Genomic DNA, 14,949 nt, shown 5'->3' with positions numbered 1-14,949 from the left:
ATCATTTTAATGGGACGTTTTTTCCCCAATCTTTGCTTTTTTATGAATATCAATAAGATAAAAGATTGGCTACGTATTTTGGTGGTTTCTTTTGATTAAAGAAGTACAAGCCTGTTACGTCGAAACTCGGCTATAATTAAATTCTCATCCAGGAAGCTCAATCAACTTTAAGATGTCTTCATATAATGGAAGTAATGAATATCAGACGAAATTAGGCGAAACGTTCCAGTTACAAAATCAATCCTCAGCGCCAATTAAATGTGACGGCGATGGTTTTGGAAAGACGGGGATAGCAATTAAGCCTCCGGTTCAATTTTCCAAAGTGGCCTTTCAACCGGTTGTGTTAGCATTAACTGACTTGGTATCTTACGCTCTCGCTGAAGGTCTGTCTCCATAACATTTCAAATCAGTAAAGTATTCTAATTAAGAATACGATTTTTTGCTTGTACAGGGGATATGTTACTTTCATGCTGATTAATATGTGTGTTAACTAAGTTGTAAGTAAGGACATCAAATTTCGTAATGAAATGATTGCACCGATATGTATAGTATAATTTATAAATTAACAAACAATCCTAACTGAAACATTTCTGGAAGCCAGCTAATCATCACAGAACTTGAATATGCATTATCTACATGCTGTAAGTTTTCTTTTGGGTTACAATAGGCAATCTGCCAAACAGAAATCAAATAGGCGTAGATGAGGGGGGGAGGCGGGGTTTATCTCATATAAACGATACAAATGTTTCTTTGTGAAAAGTATACATATATGAGCGCTAGGTACGCTCCAATTTGTTTCAAAATAAGAAATAATTTAACCATATTCATATAACAAATGTGCAACAAGATGGGTTAGCCTAAAGCTCGAAATGTCAGTTTTTGTTTTCCTAGGCGGAGCAGATAGAACCAATGGACAAACTAGAAAAGCACTCAGAGAACGCAAACATTAGCAGAACATTTCTCATTATAGATCATAATTTATTTATTAGTTAACTTATTAAATGATTAATTAATCACCACCAAAAGCAAGCCCATTCCTGACCTGTCCCGAAAATTTCGTGACTTTTTGCATAAAAGTTTTTATATGTATTTTATTTCACGATTGCTTGACTTCTTTGAAAACTATTGAAGGTACAACATAATACTACCAGAGGTCATTACTTCTTGACCGTGGTCTTATAGATAATATCTTTGTACTAAAGAGAGTTGTCGTAAATGCCATTTTAACTGTGATGCTAAGATTTTTAGCAGAAAGCGAATTTGTACAAAAAATTCTGACAATTAAGACCTAACCTTTACACTCACTAGAAACCCACGGGAAACTTACATGGATCGCTTTAAATTCGGATCATTGTGGCCTTACCGCATCTCTGCAGACGACCGTCTAAGTATGGAATGCATGCAAGGTGACTCTGATCTCAGTATGTCTGTTACAAAATTATTGTAATTAATTTTGTGTACTATTTTAGAAGTCCCTCATATCAGAGGGTAATTGGAGGTAGACAACTACGTAAACCGCCCAACCGCTCAGTTTTTGCCTACTAACACCATTTAATTTGCCAATAATCAAATATACATGTGTTTATCTTAATTACCCATGATGTAAAGCAAAACATCCTGGTATTATTAAACGTTATTTAAACAAAATTAGTGGGCTGCGGCGACTCTCTTGTTTGGCCCGTCACACGTAAGCCGTCTTCATCAGTGTGAAGGCAATCGAATTTGGATCAAATTGAAATGTCACCAAAATATGAGCTGTAGGTTTAGATGCTGGGCAGATAATACATTGATGTGGGGCAAAAATCCTCCTCTGACAAAAGGTCATATTTTTCTATCTCAGTGGTTCATTAATTCTGAGATAAAACTCCAGTCTATTTCGACTCTCCTCAACGTGTTTTGTTTCCATGCTAAGGATCAACGGAAGTTGAACAATTATTGTTTTCTGGCGAAAGAGTTTACTAGTTTCAGACATCACTCTTGGACATGTCTGTTGATGCAATATGTTTGTATCGAGTTTTCTCCAATCCCATTGTGTGCGTATGTGTGTTGGAGGGTGTGGGTCCATTCATATCACTCCAGCAAATATACAGCAAGGCTTGCAAATATACAGCCATTAAACAGGAAACAGTTTGGACAATATATAGGGAGGCTTTTTAAACCGATAAAATGGAAGTTTTCACCGGCTCTCACCTTCACATAAAAATGACCTTTCTGAAACACCTAAGATAATGTGGGTAAACAAAACAGGAGTCAACATGAATATTGTTTAATGCATGAGATTGATTGTCTTCATATGCAGATGGATACGCATTTTACCTTGTGTCTAAGGGGTCATTTCTTAAATTGCCAGAGAAAATCCACATTATATTCATTGGTCGAACTCCCTTTCGGAAATGTAAGTTGACTTCAATCATAATTAAGGCCCACATCAGGGGTGGGTCCGCGGATGCGAGTCCGATCTTCCCCCACCACTCCCCACATTGGCGTGGGATTCATTTGGTACGGTTTAGAACTATGATTCAGCTAGTCAAAATTCTAATTTCAAGGTAGGGAACGAGACCAACAACAGGTTCAACCATGATCACGATCACCGCAAGTTCACCGAGCAAATGCCCGTGCAGGAACTGCGTCATGCCATCTACGAAAATGCTACGGCCTACGGATAAACAATTTTCAAAATTTGTCAAAAGTTTTAGATTGATAAAATCATAGAGGCTACGAAGATCGTAAAAACGTATGATTTCGTACGTTTTCGCGCGGCCATCGCCTGGCTCCGCACAGATGCCGCTCGAAAAGGGATTAACTGGAAGTATACGAGTACCGCATGGCAAATGTCATATAGCTTAACATCCTTGAAATTGTTGTTTGGATGATTAAAATTGAAATATGTGAACATGCTTTGCTGAATTCAATCTCTATGTGCATTTTGTTCATAGATAGCCTGCTAAAAGGTCAATTTAGCCAGAAATGTGGTTAGACAGTGATACTCTGAAGGACACCCAATATACAAGGAAAATCCATAAAGTTCTGAGGTTACAGTGTCACTTTCATACAAATTTAATGGTTTTCTGGTTCTTGTTTAACATCTTGGTTAAAATGTTCTTTATTGGTAAGTCTATAAGTCAACAGATTAACTGCACTAAGAGTATTGCTTTTATATATATATATATATATATATATATATATATATATATAACTTTTTTAAAGTAAACTCTGAGTTGTGAAACTTGACCTTCATTTTTACCACAAAAAACCATTGAAATTAAAGTTAACCAAAAGTCTGACCTGGCAGGTTATTGGGTTTATCAACACAGAGATATGCATACAATAACCAAAAATGTGAAAATGTATGTAAAAATATTTACCTTTTTAATTAGACTATTTTTGAATAATTTTTTTCAGGTAAAAGGAAAATGCATTTTGGTAGGATGTACAAATGTGAAGGACACCAACACTGACACAGATACACTTGATTAGATTATAAAAGGAATATACTTCAGCATAAAAGAATGTGCATCTAATGGAATCTTTCAATCAGTTTACTTCTCATTTCAGGATGAGCTGTTTCACACACAACAAGATTGTCCAAGTGGAGCTCCTGGTTGTAAGAAAAAATGGAAGTTATCTCAAAAACTTCTATGCTGATAACACTATGCTTAGCATAATATTTGCCTTGACCTATGACTTCCCCTATTCAATTACACATGCCATAAAAACAAATTGGCAGCTCACCTGTAAATTACTTGGCCAATGAGCACGCTCATTATGCTGCTAACAATGCAAAGACCCAATTGCTGCTAACAATGCAAAGACCCAATTGGGATGTAGTCTGGGCCACTTCTGAAGTGGGCTAGATAAGGATCTGACCTGTGACATATATATTGTCTGTGAACTACTATTTCAGCTATATAGAATGCATTGGTCAATTTTCCATTTTGATGTTTGAATGTTCATGAATGATACATGAAAGATACATGCAGATTAAATAAACAAAAAACATATTCAAACACTGCTTAACTTTTATTCAAATTATATGCTACATTTCATACCTAAACCATAGGCACCCCAACCCAAGCTGTTGAAGTTGCAGAAATTACCAACACAGCCATACAAAACATTCCAATTCAACATTATCAGGTAACAAACAACAATAAAAAGTTAACAAAGAAAAAAAAGCATTGTGCATTATACATATGATAATTCCATGGAATGTATCAGTGCAAACACAAATAAGTCAATGAATATACTTTCTTCAACCAAAGAAAATGATAATCCTATCAAGTTGTGTTGTATATATATATTTACACGTAAACCACTAGCAATATGTAAGTAATTAGTGATGATTCATTCTCTACTATTACATGTATTCTAAATTGTCATAATAACACCCAAGTGAACTGGTTCACTATGAGAGGTCCCAACATGTTATCATGTTACAGTGGTTTAAACTCCCTCACAAGTTATCCACATCTACTTCCGGCTGTTCAGTTGATCAACTGGCCATGTGGAGCCTGAGGCTCCATTTCAGTGACTTTATTACATAAAATCCAGGCTACCGAGTTGGCAGTCTCTAGTTTAGCAATACTGATTAATGTGCTAAGGGCCCTAATGTAGCCGTTTACTCCTTTAACTTCCAACCCTCCACTTTCATTCTCACCAGATTTAGCTTAGACCTGCACTGATGATACAAACAATTACAATATTGTCTTAGACACTTGTCATCAAAACAACCAAAGTAATCTTTTAAAATCCAGCTATTTGGAGATCTGCAAAAAGCATGCTGTTGGTTTCAGGTCTACTAATTTTCCGACCAAATGTTCTTTTTTTTTTTTAATTCTTGTGGCCATTGGCCATATCTATTCACAGAACAAGGACAAGGTTAATGCTGACTTAAATGCTACTTTCCACACAAACTATTGATGACTATCAGTCTGCACATTGATCACCTTTGAGAATTTTTCTGTTCACAGAACTGGAGGCATCAGTATCAGCAATATAATGTAGAAATTACCACGATTATTCCAGAATCATGAATCCTTTCTGCATGTTTTATGCCAGATTTCACATGTCCAGGTATCATTGCTTTGTGATATATTATTTCTGCTCATCAGTTGACAAGGAAAAAGAGAAAATATGTACTTTAATTATAGATCTGATTGAACAAAGGCAGTGAGGAGAATCGGTCTCTTAATCTTATCTAATATGTATTAGTAACCTTTCTCTGCTGTTCTCAAACTCCAAATACTGCTCTTTGAGTCAATTATTTTATGTTGAAAGGAAGTCTACATCCCACGTTCAAAAATGTCAATTTTCTAGCAATTTCCTAGCACTCAATACTCAGCAAATAGGTTGGAACCAGACTCTTTACCAGAGCTGTACTTCACTAATAAAGAAAAAAGCAAAAACATAAGTGATGCTGATAGGCCGACACATACTTCTAAAATGTAAAAGAAAGACCATTTTTGCAAATTTTATGGATCATAAGTTTTGCAATTCTTCACTGAAACTGGAATAAAATCTGCAGTGTTTTAAGTTATATTGTGGGCAATCACCAGGTGGCGCCATACACATCACTTAAACAGTCTTGGGTTGAACACGACAGCAAACTCTCATTCAAATTGATACCAAAGTCAATTTCCTGATATTATTCTAAACACAATTGAGTGCCAAAATTGGGTTCCCACACGTCATAAAACTAGGGACGTCATCACAACCATTAACAATTGAAAACATGGATAGTCTTCACATACATAACTGCTATATACAGTATTTTTTTCAAAATTATTATCTTAATAGAAAAAATATACAAAAGCATCACTCTCTGTTAAAAATACTTTGGAAATATGCTGAAATTATTTATGAACCAAGTAACCTTTTTTCTCTCAATATAAATGCCTTCTTCCGCTTATGATAAATTCTAATCTTACATAAAACAGTGTTCTGCTGCTTACCTACATGTAAATACATGCTGGCTAATCTAGATTTCCTTAAACCTCTTGCATAAATATATTGTACTAGTATCTGTCATTTTGGAAGGACTCTGGCCTGTACTCGAAAAGCTTGTTCATACTCAAACACATGAGCAACATAAAGGTGATCGAATGACTAATAATGTAATTGTCAGACATAACACTACAGCTTCTGGTATATATTCTTTCACTCTGAAGCTGGACTAAACTCAGGAAGTTTGAGTATGGGTGAGCTTCCATAATATGCATCTTACCTTAACAATGCGCTAAGGTATTATAATAGTAAAAGTACATTTTCCAAATTAAGTGCATATGACCTGACAGGTGAAGGTTTCATGAACCTATATTGGAGGGTCTGAAGGTCATCAATGGATTTCACTCACAATCACATGGCAATTACTTTCCCTGTCTTCAGATACTTTATGGAGAAAATGAAGTGGCATTTAATAACATTAATGCAAGTCTCTTTCAGCTGGTAAATTATTTTTTGCTAATCATAAACAGACGCTTGCTTTAAAAGTTCCACGTGTGAACAGAAAGATTAAAGGGTATTTTTTGCATATTCTTGTAACTGTTCAGTTTCAATTTCTGCTGGCAGCTTCTTGAAAGCAGTTGTGAAAGAAAGTGTGTCTAAATTTACTCCTCATAGAATTTGTCTATAGTATTTTTGTACATTTTGGAAACCACTGGTCTCTTTAACTTCAATGTTGGTCCTAAAAATAGAAAATAAAAAGAAGTAAATAATAGTAATTCAAAAAATGGTACAATATTTTGGTTTTAATCTAATTACAGGACATATATTTAATCCCAAGTCTATAATATTGGAAAATTGATAGATGTAAGGATTTCCATTGAGTAAAAACAGGTAAATTTTTGCATCTATACCAATTGGAGATATTGCAAACTATTTTTTTTTCACCCCCAAAATGAAAAAAAAAAGATGTCCAAGCCCCATGTCTTGCCGTGTATCAGACACATGAAATGTGGAGGAAAAATGCAAATAATATGAAAGATTGATGGCAAAGGTCACTCAATGTCCACTTACCCAGTTCTCCTCCAGGTATGGAGAAGTCCTTGGCCAGGAGTGACCACTTCTGCACCTTCTGTGCTCTTGATGTGGACTTTGCATTAGCCCTATCAATTCCCTCCTGAATGGCCTTTAACACCTTGGCATCATTATTGTCTAAAATATCTGACACTGTGCTGGCACTGCTGCCCAGGGATCTGCACCAGTCTGTGGCCACCTTGCTTAATTTGTCTGTAGGAGCACCATTGTCATCCACCTCTACCTGGAAACAATAGAGATCATATGATACAGAATCTATAGGGGCACCATCGTCATCCATCTCTACCTTGAAACAACAGAGATAATATGATAAAGAATCAAGAATGCATGGCATATGTGACAAAGTAGATGCATATGTTAGTAGTCCAATTTGTAAATTAAAAAGGAGAAAAAACCCCCAAGGTAAATCTGTATTCAAAGAAAGCACATAGAGATACATCAAGACAACAAAACATCAATCCCTTACAATCTTATGCAACCTTACTTCAGCAACTAATCTAGAACAGCATTTTACCATTAAATCTTCTCCAGCAACTTACTTTCATGGTAAGGAGCATTGAAAGAAACTTCCTCTTGTCTCCAACCAGCATAACATTACTGATCCCTGGGAGTTCCTCCTTCACTGTGTCTTCAATGGGCACAGGAGCCACATTCTCTCCTCCAGCTGTGATAATCAGCTCTGAAGAACAGAAACCAGCAATTTATATATATATATATATATATATTTAATACTAAAACAAAATTTACAGACAAAAATTTAAAGTACCATTATTTGAAAATTATGTTCAGAGGAATCCTAACTATTCCAAAACATGGTGCTCAGATTTTTAAAAAATCCAAAAATTGTCCCCAAAAGTTAAAAAGCTAAAAAGGGAAAGCCAGCAGGCGGTAGTAGGTTAACCTTTTATTCTCCCAGTGATGTAGATAAACCCATCTTTGTCAATCTTTCCTATGTCTCCAGAGTGCAGCAATCCGTCAGCATCCAAGGCTTCACAGGTCTTCTCTTCAGTGTCCAGATACCCCATGAACACATGACGGCCACGCATACACACCTACAGAAACAGAAACACCTTTTGAATCGTCTTCAACGTAGCCTGATTAAAAAAACTTAGGTGAAAAGGAAAAAAATTAACCATAACCAATTTGTTTCAAAAATACTTTTTTGTGAGTGTTGAACTTTACTTTGAAGAGAGGAAGTTTATCTGTTTTAAGGAGGTTTTGAAAGGCAAAGTGATCCATTAAAAGTTTAACAAGACAAGAAATGAATAATAACAATAATATGTTAAAACAAATGATATTGCAATAAAACAGCATATACAACTTGTAACAGATAATGCAGCTTCACCTTTCCTGCACTAAGTACTTCCTTCCTCACATATCATTGGTTAATATTGATCGCACATTTGAGAATGTTGAAATGGAACTTTGATGGCATGAATTTGTTTTAATCCTTTCATTGTAGACAGGGCTGAGACAAATATGGAGTTTGGTTTTTGAAGAATTCTTATCACTGTTACGTAATTAGTATTTTTGTTATTATCAGTACCAGAGAAAAGAAAGATTCCAATGCCATTTACAAACACATCAATATCAATATGATCAACTAAGTTGCTGCATAGCTTTACCTCTCCACAGCCATCTTCATCTGGGTTAAGAATGTCTGTCTTGGTGCCGGGTACATTAAACCCTACAGAAGTCAGGCGGTACCTCCATGGCACAGATATTGTGTGAGGGCCTGAAAATAAAAATACGGATGGTTAGGCAAATATCTATAAAACTTAAAAGGCATAGGGGAAAATACTGACATAAAATACTCCATAAAACACTATTTTTCTTGTGCTTTCAATAAAAATGTGTTCTCATATCTCAGACCAGCAAAGATCATTACTCCCCTGCAAATTACTTCTATTACTATTTTTACTACTATTTTTAAAATCATAATTGTCAAATAACAGTCCTTGAATCCAAAGTTTAATACAAGTTGCATCTTGTTTGATCAGTAGCCTTTTCAAATCATCTTGAAATCACCAACAAGAAACAGAAGGTAATGGCTGAATACAAAAGCCCCACCTGAATAATAACATCAGAATCTAAAAATAATAACATTAGAAAAAAAAAACATGTACAACTGGTGCAATACTTCACTTAAGCAATGTGACAGTTTCAATAAATACTTAACCCTGTGTAGCCTGATAACAAACCTGTGGATTCACTCATGCCATATGTCTCCATTATTGGAATGTTCACTCCCAGGAAGAAGTCCAAGGTTTCTTTCATCACTGGAGCTGCTCCACAGCTGCAGACACTACACCTGTCCAGTCCCAGCCCAGTACGCACCTTCCTGAACAACAGCAGGTTAGCCAGGGACCAGCCAAAGGGGGTACCTCCACTGAAACCCAGATATTGAAACAAAAAATTATAATCATAAACAATGCTGCTGAATTCACATGACAAAGATATGGGTAGATGAGTTGGGTTTTCTCATCAAAAGTTATACAAATTTTATTCTATTCAACTAAGTGGGGTATATATTCTTTGAGTGGGAACATGTCGTGAAATGAGAGAAAAGATATGCTATGCAAATTTTAAACAGAATGATGAATACAGAAGCTGGTATTAATGATATTTCATTAAAAATATTAAGATTTTGAAGTTAAAGCTTGGTTTACTTGCAGAATACATACATATTAGAAGGTAATGCCTGACAAATTTTTTCAAATCATGCACTGGTGCAAAATGTGCTCAACTCTGATAACTACAGATAACAAGTAGGATAAAAACCTGGGACATGTTACTTTCACATCTTAAATAGAACTTGATTTGCTTATGGAAATAATTTGACTGCCCGCCACACATGACAATTCATAACGCACATTGAAACACAGCAAAAAATATTTCCATAATCCTTATATGACAATAATAAATAATTTCAGAATAATTGCTGTTAGTTGACATTTTATCTTTAAGTTGAACCTTGATTTCATTCAAATCATTGCATTTTTGGGGTGACATCAGGTAAAAAGTTTGAACTGAAAACAATTTTTTGGGGGGTAAGATGAATTTCATTTTTTTCTACGAATCAGACACCAGATTAAAAAAAAAACACAAAACTGATTAACACAATGTTCAATATTACAACCCATCTGAACAAATGCTCTAGAAATACCTGGGCATTAACCAACACATTGTAAACTGAAAAAACATTTATCAGTAATCTAGTATTAGTAATGAATACATCAAATGACAACATTTTCCTACAAAAGTGTTCACTAAACAAAACTAATTCCTTTTTCATTAACCGTAACTAAAGAAACAGAACCATGCTTGTTCAAATCCATTCCTAATTGATTCTAGAGAAAAATCCAAAGTAATAAGCAATTTCTCATGCTGAATTACCATAACTTCTTTTTCCACGAACTCTTTTTCTTTTGGGAACTAAAGCAAAGACAGAAATGCATGCCTTCAATACTAGCAGCTTCTTCTTTTTTAAAACTGCTACTGGGGGTATGTCCCCTTTGTGCACACAATCATCTCTATTCAGATATATGCAATATATGAGAGCAAACCTTCACAGATTTCAGAATTCTATAATGGGTATATATACATAGGAATCATCAGCATGGAATAATTTTAAATTTAGGCTCTTACCAAAATGTTAACCCACCCTTTAGCACAGCCATAAATTTCAAAAACATTTTACCTGATGAAAAGAAGATGTATAATGTTCTTCTTTACAAAAGTACAGCTAGCTAGGCAAACAACCCTTACAACCCAATGCTTTTGCACAAAAAATTTTAGAACTGAGAATATCTGTAAAGAAAGACATACCCATTCATCAGGCTCATTGACCCTTTATAACCCACTCCCTTTGCCCAAGTGGCCACCTTCTTCTTAATGCCTGTCGTCTGCTTCCCCAGTTCCTTCAGTCCTTCCTGGATCTTCTCCCACACTCGAGGAACACCAAAGAATACAGTTGGGTGGACTTCATTCAAGGTGATACGTAGCGTACCCTGAGGAAAATATGGCAAATATAAAATTTCTTGTTACATATAGGATTTGAAGTGAATAGCTATGCTATGTTTAGTTTTCCTTGAAAATCAAAACCGACCCCCACCAAAGGAAATATTGCCTGTTATAAACAAACTCCCCTCCCAAGTCTTCCAGTTTTATAGATTTATATGTATATTTATAATTATATCAGAACAGATTAATGACACTGCATCATTCCTTGGGTGGATAAAGAATGAATGGAATGACATATTGTTTTACCAAACCACACTACAAATTTCTCTTGAAATAACATCTTCACAACCCCACTTCAATAACCTTACCTTGAGAGCATCTGGTCGGGCAAAGTACACAGCCGCTCCAGCTATGAGAGGTCCATAGATATCCACAATCTGGGCAGCAACATGGCTGAGGGGAAGATAGCTGACCAAAACCTCTTGACCAAACTTAAGCCTGGTTGCTCCAACGATCTTTCTAGATAACCAAGTATACTGAAATATATATAATATTAATAATAGTAATACAACTGTGTGAATGAATTTATTTTTCTCTAACATACACAGCAGCTGCCTGTCAGAACTGAATCCATACATCCTGGTTAACAAACTGACTACCATCTAAGTTCTAAGTTCAGATACCAGAATACTCATTTAAAAGTATATATAAGGACATTTTTATAACTATCTTTTGAAATATATATATTTTATTATCACTCTCCTTCATATTTCATGAGTCAGACATGGTTTTTAATAATAATAATAATAATAATAATAATAATAATAATAATAATAATACAAGATGAACCATTAATGCTAGGAAACAGTCAATACCAGCAATGTGACATGAACAGTCTTGCAGACTGGCTGATATTGTCCCACACAGATAAGTATCCTCTGTCATTAGGGCCCACATTGGTGGTCACCACTTGGAATATTCAAATAGAAATGTATAATTTTTTTAGCTCTTCATACTAGCTGAATTCAATTCAGATTGATTAAAGGATTTGTGTTCTACAATATGAAACCGTACTAGACTAACCAAAGTAAAACCCTGCCCATATCAGCTAATACTTACATTGTCATGGCTCAACATAACACCTTTAGGATTTCCAGTTGTCCCTGACTGTAAATAAAAAATTGGAAATCACCACAAAATATGAAAATACAATTCACTGCAATTCTTTTTGAGAATTTGATTATTTTGCTTTGCAAATGTTATTATTAATTTTAAATTGCTTAAAAAATTAATAATGCAAGTGGAAAAGTGTTTACAGTACAAATAAAAACAAATATAGATGGTAATGAAATACTGTTAATATAATAACACTTAATTTGCATTCATTTACTAGTGGCAATCGGTGCAGCAGAAAAGCCATAAATACTGAGTAAGTGCAACTACATGACCCTCCTTATTACTGCTCATCAAACTATGGCAGATATACTGGATGGCAGAAACAGCTCAGAAACAATAGGTAATGTAGCCCATCAACACACCAAATCACATTAAGTTATCACTTTTAGCATTTACATTGGAGCACAACAAATATATATATTTTTTTGATGATGAACAGGCAGACACGTGGACCAACAATACTATTACCTAAGACTGCATGAGCACATGAAAACAGTGTCAACATTTTTCTAAAACTGTTTTAAACAAGGCAGCAAAGCTGTCAAATGTACAGACAAAGAACAGAAAATAAAGATGCAAATAAGTGAAAAATTAAATTTTCACAAAAAACTGTTAAATTGCCAGAAAAATTTACCAAACAGACTGCGTTGCCTATTGAAGCTGTATGTTAGACCCATGTTTCTTTCCTGTAAGTTTGAGAACAGTAAGTGACATGATTTCCCTTAAATGGTCATCATAGGAGCAGTGCCCAAAATAGGGGTTTCTTCAAATTTTGATGCAACATTACATAATGTTTAACAGCATAATGACAATCAAATGTTATTAATAAAATATTAGTAACATGGACATTCAGAAAATGTGACAAGCAAAAGTCTTCAAGATCATGGAACTTTAAAGTCACACCTTGAAAATGCCAATATGTGAAAAATTAAATTTTCACAAAAAACTGTTTAACTGCCAAAATAAATAAATAAATAAATAAAAATACCAAACAGACTGCATTGCCTACTGAAGCTGTATTTTAGTCCCATGTTTCTTTCCTGTAAGTTTGAGAACAGTAAGTGACATGATTTTCCTTAAATGGTCATCATGGAAGCAGTGCCCAAAATAGGGGTTTCTTCAAATTTTGATGCAATATTACATAATGTTTAACAGCTTAATGACCATCAATTTTTAATTATAAAATATTTGTTTCACAGATATTCAGAAAATGTGACTAGCAAAGGTCTTCAGGCCCATGGAACTTCAAAGTCACGCCTTGAAAATGCCAAAATGTAAACAAGACAGCACTGTTCTGAAATGGGTTTATTTCCATTTTTAACACTTTTTTAACAAAAAACAAAATAAACATTTTACTGCCATTTTATATGACCAATGAAGAAAATTGATGAGATGGGAAAAGTATCAATAGAACAGTGTTAAATGTCCAATTTCCTCCATTCTGAGATTCTGAACATAGTGGATGATTGAATCTGACAAACTGCAATGATATGAGTTTATTTCCATTTTTGACACTTTATTACACAATACATGATAACAAGTTTACCATGTTTTTTACATAATCAACTAACAATGTTGTAAAGATGCAGGAAATATCAAACAAACACTTTTAGGCATCTTATTAGTTAAATAATGAGACTGTTAACATGCCTAATAATTGAATCTGAGGAAATGTGAAAAACAGTATAACTTCTAAAATAATGGCCTGATTATGCTGATTTTCAAACTCAACCTGCGTTTTAGTAAGATTGACCACTCCTGTGAGTATGATTACAATTGGCCAATCCGTTTTTCTTATATTGTGTTATCAGTGTTGTATTTATATTGAAAATAGTGAAAAAACAGCATAAATTCCCTAAAAGTGACCCGATCATGCTGATTTTCGAACTTGACCTGCGTATTATGAATATTCATCAGTCCTGTAAGTTTCAAGTCAAAAGGTAAAATGGTTTTCCACTTATCGTGTTATCGGTGCTGCATATATGCTGAAAAAAGTGAAAAAACAGCATAAATTCCCTAAAAGTGACCCGATCATGCTGATTTTCGAACTTGACCTGCGTATTATGAATATTCATCAGTTCTGTAAGTTTCAAGGCAAAAGGTAAAATGGTTTTCCACTTATCGTGTTATCGGTGCTGCATATATGCTGAAAAAAGTGAAAAAAAAGCATAAATTCCCTAAAAGTGACCCGATCATGCTAATTTTCGAACTTGACCTGCGTATTATGAATATTCATCAGTTCTGCAAGTTTCAAGTCAAAAGGTAAAATGGTTTTCCACTTATCGTGTTATCGGTAAAAGTGCACGACGGCGACGACAGACGCAGATGATGGCTATATGTACAGACACATCTGTGTCTGTACATAAAAAGGAATAAGTATTAAGATCAAGTGTGGACATAAAAACATACTGTGTAAATAAGGGTGCAGCACTGGTTTGGTCTCTGAGCCTTTATTCTCTCCACTAGAACACTGTCTGCTGTTTCCTTGCCAAGGTCCATAAACTCTTGCCACTAAAATTAAAACATTTATTAGAACAAAAGTTTGAAAAATAGTAACACCATTGCTAATAACAAGGAATATTCCATTCTACATGACAATTCTACCAAGTCCAAAGGAATAAGCAAACCATGCTTAATGTGATAGAGAAGATGACCTTGTACAAAATTGCATGAATGCGTTAGTCAGCTTAGTGGTGGTGATAATTTTTCTCTATAAAAATTTGTTAAAACTAGTCACCATCACAAAAAGAAATATTAAAACAAAATACATATGCT

At 34.7% G+C, this 14,949-nt stretch overlaps 1 protein-coding gene across 5 annotated transcripts in view; it reads right to left on the bottom strand.

Moving 5' to 3' along the window:
* Positions 1-4,001: 4,001 nt before the first annotated feature.
* Positions 4,002-14,949, bottom strand: part of LOC106155420 (long-chain-fatty-acid--CoA ligase ACSBG2) — a 28,958-nt gene continuing 18,010 nt past the window's right edge. For 4 of the 5 annotated variants that reach the window (XM_087016983.1, XM_087017003.1, XM_087016992.1 and 1 more), the window contains 11 exons: positions 14,584-14,685; positions 12,118-12,165; positions 11,367-11,534; positions 10,864-11,045; positions 10,432-10,470; positions 9,237-9,424; positions 8,661-8,770; positions 7,937-8,087; positions 7,575-7,714; positions 7,015-7,258; positions 4,002-6,682 (listed from right to left, as the gene is read on the bottom strand). In XM_087016983.1, coding sequence (XP_086873109.1) covers positions 6,606-6,682; positions 7,015-7,258; positions 7,575-7,714; positions 7,937-8,087; positions 8,661-8,770; positions 9,237-9,424; positions 10,432-10,470; positions 10,864-11,045; positions 11,367-11,534; positions 12,118-12,165; positions 14,584-14,685 — 1,449 coding nt within the window. In that variant the 3' untranslated portion in view covers positions 4,002-6,605. The remainder of the gene's footprint in view (positions 6,683-7,014; positions 7,259-7,574; positions 7,715-7,936; positions 8,088-8,660; positions 8,771-9,236; positions 9,425-10,431; positions 10,471-10,863; positions 11,046-11,366; positions 11,535-12,117; positions 12,166-14,583; positions 14,686-14,949) is intronic. The other variant, XM_087017007.1, reaches the window with a different exon arrangement.

Source organism: Lingula anatina, chromosome 1, assembly GCF_051362555.1.
Source record: "Lingula anatina isolate TDL-2025a chromosome 1, LinAna3.0, whole genome shotgun sequence".
Lineage (NCBI taxonomy): Eukaryota > Metazoa > Brachiopoda > Lingulata > Lingulida > Lingulidae > Lingula > Lingula anatina.
Note: the sequence above shows the minus strand (reverse complement) of the source record. Positions and strands in the feature narration are given on the sequence as shown.